This window comes from Sturnira hondurensis, unplaced genomic scaffold (genome assembly GCF_014824575.4).
Source record: "Sturnira hondurensis isolate 20B ecotype Veracruz unplaced genomic scaffold, ASM1482457v3 Scaffold0008860, whole genome shotgun sequence".
In the NCBI taxonomy this organism is placed as follows: Eukaryota; Metazoa; Chordata; class Mammalia; order Chiroptera; family Phyllostomidae; genus Sturnira; species Sturnira hondurensis.
In genome coordinates, this window is record NW_028081491.1 from 3,733,548 (window position 1) to 3,755,190 (window position 21,643).

The 21,643-nt window shown below is 48.8% G+C and overlaps 1 protein-coding gene across 4 annotated transcripts in view; it reads right to left on the reverse strand.

Moving 5' to 3' along the window:
* The window catches only part of PHF2 (PHD finger protein 2), a 90,555-nt gene that overhangs the window by 20,168 nt on the left and 48,744 nt on the right, over positions 1-21,643 (reverse strand). For 2 of the 4 annotated variants that reach the window (XM_037056226.1, XM_037056228.1), the window contains exons 2-9: positions 20,424-20,509; positions 14,269-14,383; positions 8,991-9,151; positions 6,333-6,474; positions 3,100-3,286; positions 1,873-2,035; positions 820-907; positions 338-444 (exon numbers count right to left, since the gene is read on the reverse strand). In XM_037056226.1, coding sequence (XP_036912121.1) covers positions 338-444; positions 820-907; positions 1,873-2,035; positions 3,100-3,286; positions 6,333-6,474; positions 8,991-9,151; positions 14,269-14,383; positions 20,424-20,509 — 1,049 coding nt within the window. Of the gene's footprint in view, positions 1-337; positions 445-819; positions 908-1,872; positions 2,036-3,099; positions 3,287-6,332; positions 6,475-8,990; positions 9,152-14,268; positions 14,384-19,962; positions 20,108-20,423; positions 20,510-21,643 lie in introns of those variants that run through there. The other 2 variants (XM_037056227.1, XM_037056229.1) reach the window with 1 other exon arrangement.

Genomic DNA, 21,643 nt, shown 5'->3' on the forward strand with positions numbered 1-21,643 from the left:
AGTCAGACCCCTAGGCCTCTGGATTATCCCAACTGAGCCCTGTCAGTACCCACATGAAGCTACAGACACCAAGCAGGACCCGGGAAACACATGGTCAGCACTTTTTCTGGAACCCCAGAGGGCTCCTACAGGCAACAGTCCACTCCAGCCCCACAGGAACAGATAGGGACCAAGGCCTGGGAGCTGAGGGGACTTGAGCTCCCTGAAGGTAGTGGTCAGCCTTCCCCAGGGCCCAGCTGCCCTGTTGCATGAGGGTAGAACTGTTCCCCGTCCTGATGTCCCTGAGCTCCACACACAAACATGACCCAAAGCTGTAGGCAAAGATGCCAGAACACACCTTTGAAGGCCTCCAGCAGGTGCTTTCCCATGTACCAGCAGGCGGTTTCAAAGTTGGGAAACTGAGTCAGGCTGCCCAGTTTCAACCTTCTTTCCACTTCATATGCTCTGGAAGCAACAGCAAAGAAATACTTCGTGCAATGAGTCCTGAGCAAGGGGCACTAGAGGAGGGTGAGCCCACCCCAAGTATGGCCAGACAAGGCCACACCGAGGCCAAGCCCACTCAGGCCCCCCTGCTAGACCCTGCACGGAGAGGTGAACAGGGGATCGCCCTGGGTCAGTGCCTGTGGGAAAGGCAGCTCAGCCTTTCAATTCAGTCCAAAGCCACCACGGGCCATGGAGGCTGTCCAGAGACTAGGCACCTTAAGGGCCCATCTCCTTCTCCTTCCCACAGTGATGGAGGCCCAGCCACTCAGGGGAGGTGGCATCATAATGATGGTGGAGACCCTGCCTGGTGGAGCCCGGGGGCAGGTATGGCCCTACCTCATCTGCATCTCCACACTCAGGCTGTGGAGGAAATGTCCCGCGAAGGCCAGGCAGTCCACGGGCGTGAGTGTGGCATAAATCCAGCCTGGGGGAGACAGATGTGGCTAGCCCTTCACGGCGTTCTTACGCCAGGCTCTGGAGGCTGCCTGGCCTGTCTCTGGCCAGCATGGGCTCAGTGCCCCTGTCCACCTGATACCCATGGCAGGAGCTCTGGCCTGGCCTCGTGTTCTGAGTGGGTGTGCCCTCCAGGAAGGAGACCGTGTCCGAGCTGGCCCAGTCTGGTCAATCCAGCCCTGAACAGTACAGACGGGGGAACTCAGGCCTGCGAGCTTAGGGGACTTGGTCAGACCAACCAGGGTCAGACTGCCAATCACCCCCGATCTCCACATGCAGGGGCAGAAGATGACAACGCAGGGCTGTCACATCTCCTTGGAGAGCTGGGTTCATCCTTACATCATGCTCAGAGATGGAGCCCAGGCCAGACCCGGGAAAACAACTGACTGTGGGAACCAGGTGTGGTGTAGGGGGTACCTAGTTCAAGAAAGACTCAGAGGCACACACATCAATGGAACCATGAGGCCTCCAGGGATGACGGTAAGAAAATATGAGCATCAAATGGCTGTTCACTGAAAGTAAGGGCTTGTTAACTTCATTTGCAAGGTGTGATGACACTATTGTAATTATGCTATTTTTTAAAGAAAGTCTTTCAGAGATGGTGAAATACTTATCGGTGAAGCAAAGTGACACATATAAAGGGCATCTATCTACTCATGTCCTGCTTCTTCCTTCTATGTCTGAAATGTCAAGATCAGCGAACAGCCATCTCAGATGGCAAGGCTGGGCTCTTGGGGTGCCCACACAACCTCATGCCCTCGGCTCAGCTTCTATGAGCACAGCCAGGCTGGAAGCTGCAAGGGCTCTTGGCCCGAGGTGATCCCAGCGATGACTGAACAACAGGCCTGCCCCAGAACAAGGCAGCAGACAGCCAGGATGTGCCCTTTCAGGGCAGATCCCAGTGGTGGGGACGTGACATGGGGACAAGGTACTCACCTGAGGGGATGAAGAGTGTCTGGCCCTGCTTGAGGGTACATTTGTAGCATTTGTCCACCTGGTCAGCAAAGAACATCTCACTGTGGTTCGAGGCCGACTGCCAGCGCTCATACAGGGAGATGTTGGCGGAAGCTGGCTTGATGAGATAGAAAATCTTCTCCCCCTGCCAATGAGAGGCCATTGGCAAAGCTTGCCACGTGCCATGAATGAAGTGATAGAGCCTGCCATAACCAGAGGTGCTGGGGCATGGGCAAAGCCTGTCATGTCCTGGGGATGCTGGGGGACAGAGCCTGCCATGTCCTAGGGATCCTGGAGGGGCAGAGCCCACCATGCCCTGGGGATGCTGGGGTCCTCATGCTGGGTCCTGGCTTGAACACCATCCTGCCCAGGCCTGCCATTTCTGAAACACGGGAGCCACATGTGATTTACAATTCATAAGTCGGCGTGTTCAGAAGGTTCTAGGCATGGTCAGGGCACCCTTGTCACCCCACAGACCACAACTGCAGCGATAGGAATACATTGTGTGCCAAGGGGAAACAAAGCTGTGACCCCATTGGTTCCTGAATTACAGGAGAGGTTCGTGTCTCAGCTGGAGATGGCAGAAGGCCCCACTGCCAAGCCCTGGCAGACCTTACGCTGAAACCAGGGCCAGGAGACATGGAGCTCCTCACTCTCGGGGCAGACAGACTAAGGGACAAGCAGGATGGACTTGCTCAGTCTGGAGAGACCTAGGCGAAGCAGCTGAACCCAAAGCTCAGGGTCTCCTTTATTGTTTGTTTTCACATCTTCCTTTTCCCCTCACTTCTCTATCTGCCCCTGGCCAGGGAGCCCCAGCCCACCCTGCCACTCAGATGCAGTTGAAGCCTGGCCCCACCGCCTGGCCCATCCCTCACACTCCTTTGCAGGGGGGACAATGGGGCAAACTCCCCTTCGGGAATTCTTTCCTACACTGCTGTCCCTTCTCTAGATAAGAGTGGCACTGGGCACTCTGTCACCACTCTGGTGGGCCTCTTCTGATTGCCTCACGAGTCTCAGTTTTTACAAAAAGGCAACACATGCACGTTAGATTGGTCTTAAGGTGTTCCTAACCCCCACACCTCGAGGGGGGAAAACATCTTATCTCTCATCCTTCCATGTGTCAGCCACCATTAGGGCTTGTGAAGACTACAGACATTTTTGAAGACCAACAGTGATCTGGCAAAGGTGGGGTGAGCCCCCAAGGCTCACCTTGAGCACGTGGTACCAGGCGGACGCACCCCCAGAGTCAATGTGGAAGTCGGTGTAGCTGTCCTTCACACAGATCAGGCAGTACTTAGTCACTTTGGGCTTGGCCAGCAATGCATCATCGGGCCAGTAGTTTTCTACCCAGGACAGTTTCTTCACAATGTCAGGCGGCTCCACAAAGCTAGACATTCTGGCAGGGACAGAAGAGGGGTCAGCAGTGGTGGGACAGTATCACCATGTTTGCTATGCCGCCGGAAGGGCAAGAAAAGTGCTCTGAGACACATGTCCCACACATATTTCTCGCCTCTGGATACACAGCATTGTTCTCATCTTACCGATGTGCAAACTGAGGCTCACAGAAGGCAGAACAAGCCCAGACGCTCGCTTTGGCTATGGCAAGTACCTAACACTGGTCTCCACAGCCAAAGATGTGTGTGGAGAAGCCCTGAGGCCCATCTTCCCTGGACAGAGACCCTTCTTAGATACCCGGAAAGGGAATTTTCCTGGGTTGGTCCACACCATGCTGGCATGAGGGGCTGAGAGTATCGTTTCTCACATATAATCTAGGAGGGCATCACCTAAAGAAAAGCCACTTATCTCCAGCCCTGACAACAGGGTGCCGGGAATCCTCTGCCACATCAGTCTCTGTCACACCAGCCAGCTTACTTCTAGGGAATGTGCAAAAAGGTGAAGGCAGCCTTTGCTTCAATTAAATGTCCCTGTCCTGGGTAAAATGTGCAATACCAAATTAAGAATGTCTGGCTCAGTAGCACCTGTGCAGTGATACCTCAGCTGCCTCAAGGGCTGGTCTCTGTTCTGACTGCCTGAGACAGGATGGAATACGCATATTTCTGCATTGAAGGCCATGTCACCCTTACGATACTATCACAAATCAGAGGTCAAGCTGCCCTGAGCTCAATGGCCTTAGTCACTGGCCCTCCTCTTTAAATCTCTGGCTTTTTCCAAACTAGAATCTCCATCCCCCATGAGAACCCTCTTTGCCCATCTGTACCTGTGTCTACCTCCCAGACCCTTCACAGTCCAGGAGTAGCACTGCCCCACGAGAGGGACCCTGCCTCACCAGCCTAGGCTGCTCACGACCCTCCATGCACCATACATAGTAGCAGGGTCACTGCCACCCCTCATGGCCCCAAATGTCCTTCTTTCCTTGCTTTTGGCTTCTCAGGTACACAGCCTGCTGCCAATACCAGCTGCTCCCTGAAGTCCTTCAGAGATGCCCAGAGAAAAGGGTTGGTGACACAAAACCCCCATGCATGCCTTAAATGTAGCCCCAGACAGTCCATGGAGTTGGGCCCAGCCATTGCAGCCCCAGATAACATCTTTGGGGACAGACTACATTAATGAAGCAGAGACTGGTGGACCTAGGTAGGCCTAGGAGGAATGGAAAATCACCAGGCGGGAAACTACCCCACGGGAAACTGTAGCCTGGGAAACCGCCTCCCTGAGAAACTGCCTGCTGACCCCTACCCAGGACAAACAGATGCCCGGCTAAGATTGGGGTCTGGGGTCGGCCTATCTGGCATAACAGGATGCAGCTTTAACTTGAGCTTGACGAGGTGTATCAAGAACAATGGTCAACAGAAATAGCACCCAGCAACCAGCTTTAGCCAATCAGACTCTGACACTCCAACCAGTTACCCTGGGTAGGTTTTGGAGCTTAAAAATCATGCCCTAAGAACAACCGAGCTAGTCTTAACCTCCCTTGGTTGGCTACCCATCCTCCCTAGGTTGGCTCCACTTTCCCTTATTTCTGGCTAATAAACCCTGATCCTTAGCTCAGAGTATCTGTCTGGTTTCTTGAGTGACTCCAAGCTAACAGAGAGACCATACTTCCTCCCCCTCAAATGGTGTTGCACTTGACTCCAGGGCATTCAATAACTCTGGCATCAAGACTATGAATGGTCTGGACTAAAATGTACATGCCTCCCACCCCACCCCAGCTATCCTTGGACAAGACCAGAGGACACCAGAAGCACCATATATTTTTCTGCCAGCAAAGTGGTAGATCTGAGAGGCCCAAGGGGAAACCCCAGGCCTAGCCCCATCATCCTATTTTCACTCTCTGAAGATTCCTCTGGCCAAGGTGGCCAATCCAGTTGATGGCAACATGAGTGTGTTCTCTGGTACCAAAGTAACCCACTCTTCAGAACTCTGCATTGGAGAAAAATCCTTCTTGTAAACACAAAGATAAGAGGCTGTTTTCTCCAGATACTATAATCATCCATCTTATTTCCCTTTTTGCCTTTACTGTCAGGAAGCTCAGCAAATGAAACCCAGCATCCAATTATATCATTTCATTACGGCTCCTGGTAGTTCTGTATTCCATTTCTCAATATGGATTTTGATAACTCATTTTTTTCCACCTGACCTTTTGCAGATGGGCTATTTTGTTATCTTGTGTGCTTTCTAGAATTAGTGGGGTAGAAATAATGCAAAAGTGAAATTGTTCTTACACTAAACCACTATCAAATCACACCTTGTGGTAGAGAGCATACCAGATCTTTCTCAAGGGCCAGCTGGAGAGCAGTGGGGATCTGAGAGGGGGCAAGAGGGCCCCATAGCTGTGGGTGGCTAGGGCTGAGCAGGTGGTCCTAAGAGAGCAGGGTCATAAAGACACGGGGCAGAACCAGAGTCTGACCAGCCTCTGACAACAGAAGCCTGGAAGTAGGTGGGCCCAGACAGCCCTGATGCCCAGTGCAGGAACCTTGTCCCTGAGAACAGCAGCCAGAAGGGCAGGGCCCCAACATGGGGGTCAGGGTGGGGGGATGACAGTGGGGTGGCTAAGGCTGGGAAAGCAGGAGCAGAGCAGCTGCTAGGGCATGATCCCATTGTGCTAAAGGTGCAGATTAAAATATGTGCAGGCACGTGAGCAAGCACGCAAGTATGTGTGCACATGTCAGTATGGCAGAGGGGTGGGGTGTGTATGGGCGTGTCTACATAAGACAGTGTGTATGTGTACCATAAGTACACGAGCATGTCATACATGAGCATGTGTATTCTGGAGGGAAGTAGTCCAGGCTGTTACCAATGACTCTCTATGGGGAGCAGGATGGGGCAGACCAGAAGAGGAGTTGGTGTCCTGTTTTTTATTTTCTGTTTGAATTGTTCACAATGCATAACCTTCATACTTTAGACAAGAAGCAGCCTGAGACCTACCACTTGTGTGCCTCCCTGGAGCAAAGAGCCCAGCCCCAGGCCCCACCCATCCTGCTCACCTGGTGTCAGAAAACTCAAGACTGGTGAGGCTGAGGACCCGCCTTCGGCTGGTGCTGTAGTAGTAGTCCACAAACTCCTTCAGTTTCATCTTGCAGTCCTTCTGCTTGGTGACATCTGTCACATCCACACTCCGTTCTGGGCCTAGGGAGGTGGTAGAAGGGGGTGAGTGCCCCAGGGAAGATGACCTGGCCTCCAGTAAAGTCAGACAAGCAGAGAGAGTGGCCATGGAGGGGAGGGCTGCAAGCTGAGGCTCAGGTCTCTGTTGCCCAACAACCCCTCCCCGCCCTCACTCCCTCTGGGCTGTCAGGAAGACCCTGTGGTTCAGTGCAGTCACCAGCCTCAATTAAAGTGGCCAGATCAGCAATTAAAAAAATAGAGGACTCCAGGTAAATTTGAACTCGAGATAAGTAATGACAACGTTTTTAGTGTATATCTCAAATAATGTGTGGCACACACTTATACTTTAAAAGTTAAAAAGTCAAGAAACTTCTGCATGTCTAGAGTACCAACTCATTATTCTGAAAATTGACAAATAAAAGGAAAACATTTATCCTATGTTTTCTATAGCTGATGAAGGAAAAAGTACAGGTAAATATTGTTGATAATGAACAGAAAGGTCTGCACAACCAAGTCACCGATGAGGAAAATACTTTGTGCAAGACCCACAGTTAACAGAGGGAAAATGTACAGGATAAGCTGACTTTTCCTAACAGTCCTCCACAGCTGATTGGACCTCGAGCTGAGAGGCTGATGGACAATGGGGCTGGACTGCCCAAAAGTGGGTGGTCAGGCACCAAAGGCCTCCAGCTAAATGAAAGTGCCCCCTACTGGGAAGGATCAGGCTGACAACCTGAATGCAGACCTGAGCAAGCTTCTCACCATGTGGTGCAGGAACTACTGAGGATAGAGGAACATGCTACATGACACTACAGGGATGTTGCTGGCCAAATTCCCAGTGTACAATTTTCCTAAATTCCAATGTAGGAAATTCTCCAGGACCAACAACCCATTTCTCTAACAAACCAAGGAAATGGAAAGGAGAGGGAGCTGTTCCAAAGAAAAGATACTTGAAGAAACATAAAAAATGCAATGCAATGTTTGGCCTTGTTTGGATTCTCCTTTAAACAGCCAAATGTAAAATGGTGTTTTTAGGCAACTGGGGAGAATCACAGTGGGTCTTAGGTGATATTAGGGAAATATCATTTGAGTTGTAGAGTACAAGAATAGAATTGTGATTATATTTCTTAAAAATACTGTCTGTTAGAGCTGTGTAGTGCAGTTGTCATGGGTGACATCATGGATGTCCCAGAAATTAGCTTTAAAATACTTGGGTGGGGGTGTGGTCAGGAAATAGTGGCAGAGACAAAAAAAAGACCTGAAAGCTAGTGATTTTTCTGTCACCAGTACTGGGCACATGGGAGCTCACTGTTGACTCCTCCCTTTTTTAGTGTTTGAAAAGTTCCATAATAAAACAATTAAGAGAGGAAAAAAGACATTTACTATAACACTCTCTGAGACTTCTTAGACTGTCTCCCCACGTGGAACAATTGTGGTGCAGGGGCAAGGCCTCGGTAGACCCAAGCCAGGGGCCTGTAGGACCATGCCTGGCTCCTGGGAGACGTCCACTAGATGCTGGCTGTTCTTTCAGGTGCTCTTACAGACCTGGCACACATCCTGGAGAGCAGTCATTGCCAGGCTGAAAAGTGAATCCCTCTCCCTCCCTGACACAAGTTGGCCAGCCCCTGGGGACTACAGCTCCAGAGAGGGGTGTGGTCTCTGGTTTTCGTACACCTGATCTCATTTAGTCCCCATGCCTGCCCCCACAGTAGGCTGTGCGGATACCAAAGGTCAAGCTTTCAGCAACGGTGCAATTCCTCTGCAGTCCCAGTACCTGCACCCTCACCTATCTAGTATATGGCCAGTGCCGGTTTGGGCATTTGCCATTTCAGGGTCTTTCCTTTTCCCCCACTGGCCACCCAGGCATCCCTGTGAATACACCAAGCCCTGGCAACCATGAGAGCCTCAAAGTCAAGGCTCTGTGGCTGCCAGCCCTGTTTGGATCACTGCCAAGTGTATGCAGCCACAGACACCCTCCATGCCAGCTGCCTCATGGACAATCACTCAACATACATAGGCACTTCCCTCCTCCTGAAAGTGTCCTGCCTGAAGGTGTCTACAGTGCTAGGAATTCCTAGGAGACATGAGACCAGGCTGCCGACAGCATCAGCTGTAGCCAAGAAAGACCCAGGAGAAAGGCAGCCCTGGGTCATGGGAAGGTTCATCCTGGGGCTGGTGAGCAAGGCCAGCCACCAGAACAGGTTGAGGAGGACAAAGTACAAGCCTTATGGGAAGTACACTCACCCAGCCAAGCCCTCCTGGCATGACTGTTGTTAGAGTCCTAAAGTAATGGAATGTACAGCTAGCAGAATCAAGGGGTCTCCAAGACAGATCCCACTTTGCAGCTGGAGTAACTGAGAGGGGAAGGGACCAAGGTCACACACCACTTAGGTGGGACATGCGGTCTAATGCTAACAAGAACATCCAGAACAGAGAGCAAAAACCGTGAGTCACACCCACTACATGGCACAGGAACACAACCAGGGCGTCAGGCCAGCAGGCCCTGAGTGCCATGGCTATGTGAGTGGGGAGGCACTTACCAACGTAGTTCTCAACGTCGCTGACATAGAAGGTGGGGGCTGGGACCGCCAGGCCCAATCCGTCTTTCTTGGGAACAAGAATGGGCTCTGTGAAGCCATGCTCCTCCATGTAGCCCAGTGTGAGCTGGCTGCCTGGCACACGGACCACTACGTCTTCCGCACTGCAGGGAAGTGCAAATTAGAGGTTACATCAGCCAAGGTCCCAGCCTCCCTGCACCGTGACAGTCCTGGACAGGGGCACAGGGCTGGAGACAGGGAACCTAAGCTCCTGTCACACAACTCTCATGGCCCCAGTGGAGGACTCCCCACAGTGTCATGCCCAGGGGTTACAGGACTGTGATGTCAGGCTCCTAAATAGTCCTCATAGATGGAAAACTCAAGACCCAAGAGGCCTGGCCAGGGGTGAGGTGAGTGATAAGTTGGAGCTGGGGACACACAGCACCCATCCCTCCTACCAAGGCTGAGATCCTCTCCTACCTACCTTGTTCTCCTGGCTCCGGTCCCACTCCCCAGCCCCTTAATAGGTGAGCGGACCCTGCACAGGGTGGGTCTGGGGTCCGAGGGTGCAGCAAATGTAGACAAAGTTCTTCTCAATGATAAATTGATATACAGATTCCTGATACTCCCTATCAAAATACCAGTTGACAACTTTGCAGAAACTGACAAACTAAACTTGGAATACTGAATGGAGACGCAAGGTACCAAGATGACCAAAACAATCTTAAAATTAACAACAAAATTGAAAGACACTTCTCAATTTCAATATTCACAACAAAGCTGCTATATTAATCAAGACTGTGTGGTATGGGCATAAGAAGAGACGCGGATCAATGGAACATAATGGAGTGTCCAGAAATAAACCCACACATCTATAATCAACTGCTTTTTATTAAGGGTGCCAAGAAAATTCAGTGGAGAAAGAGCAGTCATTTCAATGAATGATACATGGGAAAATTAGATAACCATATGCAAAAGAATCAAGTTGGACCCCAACCCACACTACATACAAAAATTAACTCAAAATGAGTCAAAGGCCTACATATAAAGGCTAAAACTATAAAACTTTTAGAAGAAAACATAAGCATAAATCTTCATAAACGTAAACTTAGCACTGATTTCTTAGACACCAAAAGCACAAACAGTAAAAGAAAACATAGATAATTTAGACTTCATCAAAATTATAAAATTTTGTGCTTCAGATGAGTACTATCGAGAGTAGAAAGACAACACATAGAATGAAAGAAAGTATCTGATAAGTGATGAGTATCCGGATTATGTAAAGCAGCAATCTCCAACTTTTTAGGCTCCAGGGACCAGTTTTGTGGGAGACAATTTTTCCACAGATGGGTTGTGGGGGGACAGGAGGCAGAACTCTCACGTGGGGCGGTAATGTGTTCGCTTACCTGCTGCTTCCCTCCTGCTGTGTGGCTTGGTTCCTCACAGGCCATGGACCAGCACTGTTCCACAGCCCGGGGGATGGGGCCCCATGATATAAAAGACTTTCATAAGTCAACAATAAAAAGACAAACTAATGGGAAGTGGTTAAAATAACATGGAACCAGACTTCTAGTGTCAAATCTCGCATGTAAATCACCTGGAAGTTGTCACTCCTGTCCTCACAACAAGCAAATATGAACAAACTGAAAACCAAAGACTCCTCTTAGAGTGATCAGATAATTAGGATTACACAGAAAAAAGTCACCCCCAAATTTGGAGAGACAGGCAAATATAGAAAATCACAGCCAAGATAACCCTACCTGAAGCAGAAGCTGCTGGAGGCAGTAACTGGTAGGAAAAAAGTACTTAAATGGGAATTTTTGACAAAGTGTGGAATTTGAGTGTGGATTAGCTTGACAGTTAAAAACTCATGAGGGCCCAGTTTCAGAGGAAACCCACACTTTCATGGATTTTACCTCCAGTGGGTTCTCATGATGAACATCTGCTGCTATTTCAGACAGGGGGAGGAGAAAAGTAACTACATTTAACTATACTCAGAATGTTCTCCATAATCAAGTTTACCTCCAGGAGAATCTGCTTTACCAGAATCCTGTCTGACAGGGAGAAGAACAAGTAGCCAACTGTAGCCCCACAGCCTGTCAGTTCTCCATAAGGAGAGAAAAACAAAAACCCTTGAAATACTTCTGAAGGTAACAGCTACGAGCCTCAGGCCCACTAAACACTGAGGTGTAATAATTAAATTATAGAACACTTCCCTTCTCCAGAACCGTAACCACTGTATAGCATTATAATAATAGTGAAGTACAGTTGAGAGAGCTGCAAGACACAGACTACTTCAGAAGGAGTTCTTAGGGAAACTCAAAGAAAACAAAACAGGGCGGGGGCAAGGAAATTAGAAGAAAGTGATGCCTCTGGCACCTACAGCTACAGCAAACATTAAGAGCCCAGCTCCCAGACAGGCCAACATAAAACCTCACACTAAATTCCTAATTACCTCAGTTCCTATTACCCAGCTTTCAACAAAATATTACAGGGTACGGTAAAGGCAAGAAACCCCATAGTCTGAAAAGACAAATCAGGCATCAGAACAAGACTCAGATAAAGCACAGAGTTTGGAATTACCAGATAGGAAATTTAAAATAATTATGATTAACATGTTAGGATAACTAATGGACAACATGCAAGAACAGATGGGAAATGTAAATAGAGAGATGGAAACTGTAAGAATCAAAAGGAAATGCTACAATTTTTAAAAAGCAACAGAAATGAAGGAGGCAATAGACTGGACACAGCTGAGGAAAGATGGCATGATCTCGTGTATAAAAAAACATAAGGAATCTACTAAAACTATTAGAATGAATAAACTAGTTCATCAAGTTTGCAGGATATAAGCTCAATATATAAAAATCAATTGTATTGCAGTACAGTAGCAATTAACAATCTGCAAATAAAATTAAGAAAATATATTTATAAGAGCATCTAAAAGAAAAAATCACTTAGGAATAAATTTAACAAAGGAAGTGCAAGACTTATACTCTGAAAACTACAAAACATTGTTGAAATTTAAAAGATCTCATTAAGTGGGAAAATACCTCATATTCACGGAGTTGGAAAAATTAACATTGTTAAGATGGCAATATTATGATTCTATGATCTATAGATTGAACACAATCTATACCAGAGTCTCAGATGATCTCCTTGTAGAAACAGACAAGCTGATCCTAATACTCATATGGAATTGCAAGAGGCCCAAGATGACCAAAATCATCTTAAAAAAGAAAAACAAAATTGGAGGACTCACACTTCTTGATTTCAAAACTTATTGCAAAGCTACAGTTACAGTAATCAAGACAGTGAAAGACTGGACTAAAGATAAACAGAGATCTATGGGATAGAATTAAGTCTAGAAATAAGTGCATATGTCTATGGCTGAGAGATTTTTGACAATGGTGCTAACACCATGTAAGAATGACTTTTTCAACAAATGATGCAGGTACCAATAGATAACTGAAAGCAAAAAAAAAAAAACATGACGTTTAGAACCTTACCTCACACTACATGAAAAAATTAACCGGAAACATATCAAACACCAAACTATAAGACTAAAACTAAAAAAAAACTCTTAAAAGAAAACAGGAAAAATCCTCATGATCTTGGATTTGGCAAAGGATTTTTAGATATGACAATAAAGACACAAACAACAAAAGAAAAAGTTAAATAAATTCGGCTTCATCAAAATTGCAAAAGTTTACGCTTCAAAGGACACCATCGGGGAAAATGAAAGGTCAACCCACAAAATGGGATAGAGTATTAACAAATAGTATGTCTGAAAATGGACTCATATATAAAATATATAAAAACTCTTAGAACTCAATAATAAAAAGACAAAAATAATTTAAATGGGCAAAGGATCTGAACTGACATTTCTCCCAAGAAGATATACAGATGACCAACAAGCACATGAAAAAGTGCTCAACATCACTTGTGATTAGAAAACTGCAAATCAAAACCACAATGAGATACCACTTCACACCTATAAAGATAATTAGAATCAAAAAGTCAAATAATAATGAGTGCTGCTGAGGACATGGAGAGCCTGGGGCCCTCATATGCTGCCGGTAGGGATGGAAAGTGGTGCAACCATTTTGGAAAACAGCCTGGCAGTTCCCAGATAATTAAATATAGAGTTCTTCCTAAAAAATTAAAACATATGTCTACACAAAAACTTATACAAGAATGGTTGTAACAGAATTATTCACAAAAACCAGAAATAACCCAAATGCCTGGCAACTGATGAATGAACAAACAAAATATGCTATTTCTATACACTGGAATATTATTCTGCCACAATAAAAGGAATGGAGCTATGATGCTATGATGTTGAAGTTTGAGAACATTATGCTCAGTGAAAGAAGCCAAACACATGGGGCCACATATTGTATGATTCCATTTAGATAAAATGTCTACAATATGCAAATCCACAGAAGCAGAATGCATATTAGTGGCTGCTTAGGGCTGAGGAGAGGGGAGGGGGACTAGGAGTAATAAAGTTATGGGATTTTGGGGGGTGATGAAATGTTCTAAAATTGGATAAATGGTGGTGCACATATCTGTGAATATACCAACAACAACTGAATTGTACCCTTTAAATGGGTGATTTGTATGGCATATGAATTATATCTCAAGAAAGGTGGAAAAAACAGAAAAGAAAAAAAGAAGCCAGAGGGGAAAAACTACCTTATCCTTGGTAAGAGTGATAAGAGTGATACTGAAGACACTAGATTCCCATTAGAAACCTCGCAGGAAGGAGAAAACAGGGTGACCAGGAAGTAGAACTGTCTGACAAAAAACACTGTCATCCAGCATGAAGGGCTGAGAAACAGCTCAGAGTGGCTCCCATGTCACCATGCCACTTCTCACTGAAAGCTATTCCTGCAGCCCTGATTGTGCCCTCTGCCCTTCACGCAGGATAAGGCTGTAGGAGATAGGGAGGGTTAGAAGACCACCTAGGGACACCAGGGTCACCTATTGACCCTGGGGGCCAGGACCTGCCATGTCTTAGGCTGGAGCCCCATTCCTTATCTTAAAATTGAGTCAAGGCCTTTCCCTTAAGAAGGTTCCATGGGAAGGTCATATTTGGTGCAGACAGGTTTGTTGCCTCCCACCCTGTGCCTAGAGGTTCTGAGAAAGGGAGAGGTCAGAGCCTGGAGTTTCAGGGAACTACATTCTGCCTGAAGGGAAGCCTACAGCTCCACAGAGCCTGTAGGGGTTGTGCACTGGGCCTGGAAGTGAGCCAACAATAGGAAGATATGATGCCCACCTTGGAAAGGTCCGACTTCGCAACTCCTTGATGAAAAGCTGGCTGCCGTTCTGCACAGGCTTCACGTCAGGCATCTGCCCAGGGCTGTGTTTGTGCCAGGTCCGCTTCTTCTTCACTACGGGGGGAGACGGGCTGGGTCAGCACAGTGGTGCACAGGCCCCCACCTGGCATTCCCCTCCCCATGCCTCCAGAGACCAGCCAGAGGGTAGCCAAGGAGTTGTGAATACAGCCAGACTCAATCCTCCCCCAGCAAAGCTCTTGGGGTCCCTGAGGCCCAGTCCACCCAGCCCCCCACACTCCCCATTACTCTGTATTATCACATGATGAGGAGCCCTCACCATTCTCAGCCTCTGGTTCCACTTCCACCCCCACCTCATATCTCCCAAACCTGTGGTTCAGTGGATGGCACCCAGAAGCTAGGGTCTCCCAGGGCCCACCCCACAATCAGCACCCCATCTGCTAAGGACTTGTTAGAAGCATCTCCTGAGGAGATCCCACCAAGGTGAGCCTTCAGGACACCTTCTCCCTTTGGACTTGTCCTCAAATAATGCAGACCCTGTCTCCACCATGCTGGGACCTTCCTATCTCAGCAGCTGTGCCCTCTACCCTCCCCAAGCCTGGGCTATACCCATCTCACACCCCTCTGAAAGCCACTTTGGCCCATATCACTCTGTCCACTCCTTCAGGCAGCCCTATCCTCATGCATGCTTCCAGGGCACACCTCAGACATTTTACATGTGACTGTGTATACATACCCCTGTCGGACTGTGACACATGCATGCACATTCAAGTACACAGATATGTATAGCCCTCCTGGACTGTGACATACTTGCACACACACATGCATATATGCAAAAATGTGCAAATATATACCTCTACTGGTATGTGAGCCCCCAAGAAGGTAAGTAATTTCCCGGTAGCCCCTGCCCCTGGCTAAGGGCAGCTGCTGGTGGGGGGCAGGGTGCAGGTGTGAGAGAGACTGATCCTCAATGGAAGAATCCATTTTTGCATGGATATGAGGAACTGACGGTGGGGCCTTCAGGGTGCCTGTCCTTCCCAGATGAGGATGGGGAAGGAATTGCAGGGCTGAACCCTGGGACTCCAGTGTCTCAGAAGTTGTGGGGATAAGAGCAGCAGAAGACAGCCCAGTGACAATGACTGAACCTGAGAAAAGGCCTACCTACAGCAGAAAGGGGAAAGAGCTGAGTCACTGGTGGATGAGCTGGCCTCCATTCCAAATTGCTACCCCTTCCCTAACTCCTGTCAAGTCAAGTTGGAGACTATCTCCATCATCAGTTGATACTATGTCATGCCTGTCTCTACGGCCAAGGTGTGAGTGGGCATCATGGAAACCTGGCAAGATTCAAGCAGCAACTTCTAGAGGCAGCACCAGGCACAGACAGGAGATCCAAAGAGCTCAGAGTCACCTGCCCAAATCTTTCTTGCCCCACTATCTTATTGCTGTGTGACCTTGGGCAATTTATGGGGCATCTCAGTGTCTTCTCTTTCACAGAGAGACACTAGTCCCAGCCTCCTGGGCTCTTTCTGAGATGTAATAAGGTAATGGTGCTTAGCACTAATGCCTGCTTTGGGGAGCACAGCACAGAAAAAGTTTAGGTCCCTTTCTCACAGCTGTTTGGTCCACAGGGAAATTGAGTGCCTGTTACAGACCCACAGGCTCTTCCTCATGCACCTGATTATGCCCCTCCATCCAGAGCCTCTGGGGTCGGGGAATGAACTTCAGACATAGAGGGCTTGTCCCACACCCCTTCCCCTCAATGCCCACCAGAGTGGGGCATCATCAGGGCCACAGATAATTCCCCACTGCCCTTCGGTTACCCCATCTCAGGACCGTTTTCCCCAGAAGCTTGCAAGCATCTGCTAAGTAGTTTAGCTCTGTACAGGGGTCAACAAAGCAACAGATGACCCAAGGTCCCAGCTTCCCAAAAAGCCCAGGGGGCTGGGAGAGTGCCCATGACAAAAGTAAGGCCCTGGGGTGAAGACACCACCTCAACCACAGCCTGAGGTAACAAAGGAGGAGTACAGTGGAACTTACATATTCAGGTTCCTGGATCTGGACTGTCCCATGAATGGAGGTCCCGCCTGCCCCCAGTGGAAGGCAAGCCTGGCTCTAAGGGGGTCCCCACCTATGAGGGGGCCAATGTGTTCAGGGATCTGAGGTGGGATGAGAAGGGATTTGAGGTAGGATGAGAAGGGAACACTACAGAGAGTAGAGGCTGAGTAACAAGAGCCAGGTGATCCTAGTGCTGTGTGGAGACCAGCAGCAGGAGAAGGGCGATGCTGAGGAAGGGACTCCACGTGAGTCCCTCCAGGCTGGCAGGGTGGGGGTGTCCCCCATGCTCCCCAACTGCTGTCCTCCCAAAAGGACCTGAGGATGCCTGAGGTAGCACCTGAATCTGCCCCTCCTTCTGCTAGGCAGTGTGGTCCCAGGGCAGCCCCACTTTCAGGGAAAAGACAGAGGCTGCAGGCATGCCAAGGTCTCTCCTAGGAGGGTTTACAGAGTCACAAGGATGCAGACTGCTGGCATTAAGTGCCCTGTCCTGGGAGGCCACATGGGAAAACTGAGGCTTGGAGGGAGAATGGGGCCAAATGACAGGGGACAAGCTGGGGTGCAGTGGCCAGGAGAAAAAAGCAGCACTTCCATGTGCCCCCAGAAAGTGGGCCTGAGAAGCAGGTACTGACCAGCAGCTGGGGCAGTTCTGGACCACCTGGCCTTCTAGACCCTAACTTAGAACTGAGCAGCTCATGAAGAGACTATCCTACCTAATGTTATGGCTAGAGCATGTGGACTGGGACCACAGCCAGAGACAGAGCTGCGAGGCAGGGTCTGAGCTCTGCTAAGCTCCCCCTGCAGCCCTGGCTTAATAGCTCCTTCCCTCCCCAGTGCCCATGATGCCCCCAAGCCCAGGGGCTGAGAGTCTTCCTGCCTGTGGCACCCCAACATCCCTCTCTGACAATGCGCCTTGGGGAGAGCTGCCCAGTGGAATATCTGGAGTGAGAGCTGACAGCAAAGCCAGCCTCAGGGAGAGTCAAGTGAGAAGTTAGTGAGTCAAGTAACCTCTTAAGCAGTCACAGAGCTAAAGAGAGAGAACACTAGGATCATAACTACTTTAAGGGTATGTGACCTGCTTTCCGTGAGCCTTCGCATCAACTGTCAATGGGGACTTCTTGCTGAGTTCCCATGGGGACCACTGGGCCCTGCATCAAGTCTATGTGAACAGGGAAAACCTGTGAGCTCCCCTCCTCACCTCGCCACGTCTGCCACAAACCCCACTCCAAGGGAAGGAGGCAGGCCTGGGCCTCAGAGGGCCCCCAGTGCAGCCCATGGGTTTGGGGCTGTCCTGGAGACACAGTGACATGGAGGGGCCTCTTGTCCCCAGGGAGTCTTGCTGTGGAAGGTGTGACTAAGTTGATGTGGCAAAAACCAACCAGTGTGTCACAGACAGGCTCTAGCCAGAAAACACACTCATTTCAAATAAAGAGTGATGGTCAATCTGGAACATACACTGGTGGAAGATGCTAGAATCTGTACCCTTGTCTCCGATGGCAGATGGCCACCAATAACAGAGAACGTAGGCATGCATGCATACACACATGCACACACATGCAAATATTTGTGTACACATACTCACACATATGTCCATATGTATGCATATACAGAGAACACACACATGCACATATATACAACCAGGCTACCACTTCCACACTCACTAGGGGTGGCTGTCTCTAAGTGCCACTTTAAGTGGTAATAATGGGCTGCTGGGAACCACAGGGACTCTGCCCAAGCCCATGAGCACAGGAACCAGGGCTGGCTGAGGAAGGCACACATATCCCTGAAAGCAGGCAAACTGTCATCATCAGGGCAAGGGTGTTTCTGGGGACACAGAGGAGCATTGGAGACACTGCACTCTTATGTGCATACCAGGGCCCATCTTATACCCTGCTGTAACCCAATCCTTACCCCAATTCATGAAACAGCCCCCAACCACACAGAGGTGGCCCCAAACTCCCTGAGCCTCCTAAGACTGCGCCTCCCAGTTACCTGGGCTCTGCTGGGGGGATCAGGAGTGGTCTCTAATCCAGCCCTGCTTTGTCCCTAACCCTGCCCGCAGGGTTACATGACACAATCCACAAATCCCCACCCTGTTCATCTTTCTTAGGCCCTGAGCTTTCCAGTGGTTCAGGAGGTACCAGAAATGCCACAGTTAACCCATGGGGTGGTAGTCACCTCTGGTATCTGCTGAAAAGCAGTGACAAGACAAACGATCAGATAATTGGAGCAGATGCCAGTGCTGCCAAGTCCTTGGAGAATGAGGGCAAGTTAGAAATTGTGGTCTTTCACGCTCCAACACAGCAGGGCTGTGATCCACCACCAGCCAACACCAGTGTCCAGCCTGCACCTTCTGTAAGCAGCCCAGGACCCAGGGTGGAAACCAGAGGCCACATTGACATCTCCCATCTCATCTGTCTTGTCTCCAGGCCAGCTCCTCTTGTCATCTCTGCAGACCATAACACCACACCTCCCAGTGAGTTCAGCCTTGGAATTCACCTCCCATCCATGACACAGGCACCCCTTTGACATGGGAGCCACTTTGGGTAAGCCTGCACCCTGAGGCGCTCCCAAAGAAACTTCCATATGACCAAGAGACCAGACTAAGTCGGGGAATAAAAGTCTCCAGATGGGCAAACAGCAGGCAGTTTGAGAAAGGAAATTGCCTAAGATGCCCTGCAGGAATAGAGAAGAGAAGTTTAGCACAGACCTACATGATGCAAATTTCAAGACCCCAGCATGGCTGTGGTCAGCTGGGCTGAGTGGCCCTTTGGTCAGCCCTGCACCATGACCCTGTCTCAGATGAGCCTGGCCCCTATAGGTGCTGGAGTTTGCAGCCCCTGCTGAGGCCTTTCAGAGCTGACGGTGTCTCTACACAGCAGCTGTGAGTGCAGCAGCTAATCCAGAGGGGCTGCAGAGCACCTGGCAAAGGCATAAGGGGAGGAAAAGGAGGCAGCAGTTGTCCCCAAGCACCAGGGTGTGACTATAGGGAACTGATCTGCCTGGCAATGGCAATTGTAGCTGAACCCTATTGAAAAACCCAATAGGTGCACTGTGGCATACAGGTGCCAAACCCATGGATCAGTTCTCCTGTGGGAGATCAGGCCTGCATTATACCTAGGCTGCTTTGTGACTTGCTCTTGCTAAAACTCCCTCACCCTGAGTTCAGGCAGAAAACGTTTACTGCATATCTTTAAAGTAACTTCCTGAAGTCTGTGCTAATTCTCCCAAGGATTGAAGTGTAACCAGACCTGTTACTCTTCCTTGTTAATCTGTAAGAAGTAATCAGTAACACCCTTTCCATTACTATCTGTAAAAAGTAATTACCTAGAGAAACCTAAGCATAATGAATGAAAACCTTTTTTGATGTATGCTATCAGAAAGCCGATAAAACCCTGTCCAGGCAAGGGTCGAGGTGCTCTTCTCTTGAGAGAGTGGCCATGCTGTCCCTGTTTCTCTACAGGACTCAGTAGTCCATGTGAATTTGTCTCATATCTCATCCATAACACCTCAGACACTGCAGGCGGGGTGTGCTTCATGTGACCACCCAAGGAGTTTTATCGCAGCAAGCCAGGTCAGGAGTAAATCAGACCCCAGGGGTATATGCATGGTGCTGTACTTACAAGTAGATTTCCCATGGGTTTTCTCGCAGTTTGGGCAGTGGTATATGTCAATGTCTGGTGCCTCCTCCTCTTCTACTCCAACGCAGCTGAAATGCAGGAAACAGACATCACTGGCATGCAACAATTCCATGAGTGCTTCCCCTGCAAAGCTTCCAGGCAGCTCTTGCTCGCTCCTTGGGAGGGGCTGGGGCAGCGTAAGTAGAGATAAGGCAGAGCGTGTGTAGGGACAGTGGCCCACAGTGACAAGTTAGGGGACGAGGAGGAGGGCAGCAGGGGCAAGGAAGGCTTTGCCAATGCAGGAGGGACTAGGTGGGTCCAGCAGGCCCGCCTCCATAAAAGCCCTATCTCCACAGAGCTCAGCAAGGCTGAGGGCATCATTTAATGTGGGAAGCTCAGAGCCATGCGCAGANAGGTCAGGAGTAAATCAGACCCCAGGGGTATATGCATGGTGCTGTACTTACAAGTAGATTTCCCATGGGTTTTCTCGCAGTTTGGGCAGTGGTATATGTCAATGTCTGGTGCCTCCTCCTCTTCTACTCCAACGCAGCTGAAATGCAGGAAACAGACATCACTGGCATGCAACAATTCCATGAGTGCTTCCCCTGCAAAGCTTCCAGGCAGCTCTTGCTCGCTCCTTGGGAGGGGCTGGGGCAGCGTAAGTAGAGATAAGGCAGAGCGTGTGTCGGGACAGTGGCCCACAGTGACAAGTTAGGGGACGAGGAGGAGGGCAGCAGGGGCAAGGAAGGCTTTGCCAATGCAGGAGGGACTAGGTGGGTCCAGCAGGCCTGCCTCCATAAAAGCCCTATCTCCACAGAGCTCAGCAAGGCTGAGGGCATCATTTAATGTGGGAAGCTCAGAGCCATGCGCAGAGTCCCTCTGGACCCCATGAGGGACGGCCACAAATCTCCCAGGGGGCAGCACCATGGTGCAGGGACAACTGGATATCGAAAGAGTGAAGCTAAACTCCTATCTTACACCATGTATAAAAATTAACTGAAAATGGATTAACCACCTAAATATAAGAGCTAAAGCTTTAAAACTCTTAGAAGAAAACAGAGGTAAATCTTCATGGCCTTGGATGTGGCATGGATCCCTGGATATGACACCAAAAGCACAAGCAACACCAACAAAAATAAATTTAATGTCATCAAATTAATAACTTTTTTGCATTAAAAAACACTACCAATAAAGTGAAAAGACAACAGACAGACTGGGAGAAAATATTTTCAAATCATATACTTGATAAGGTTCTAGCATCCAGAATACATAAAGAACTTATAACTTGACAACAAAAAACAAATAAACCAATTAAAAAATGGGCAAAGAACTCGAATAGACAGTTCCCCCAAAATGAGATACAGATGGCCACTAAGGTCATGAACAAATGCTCAACATCCTTAGTCATCTGTACGCCACTGAAAGCAAATCAAAAACATAACATACCACCTCCTACCCACTAGGATGGCTATAATTTCAAGAAGAAAAAAATAGGAAAATACCAAGTGCTGGCAAGAATGTGGAGAAATTATAACCCTCTCACATGGCTGTTACAAATGTAAAATGGATGGTTTCTATGGAAATAGTATGGTGGTTTCTCAAAAAGTTAAAGATAGGATTGCCACATGCCCCAGCAATTCCACTTTTACATATATACCCAAAAGAACTAAGAGCAGGTCAAATA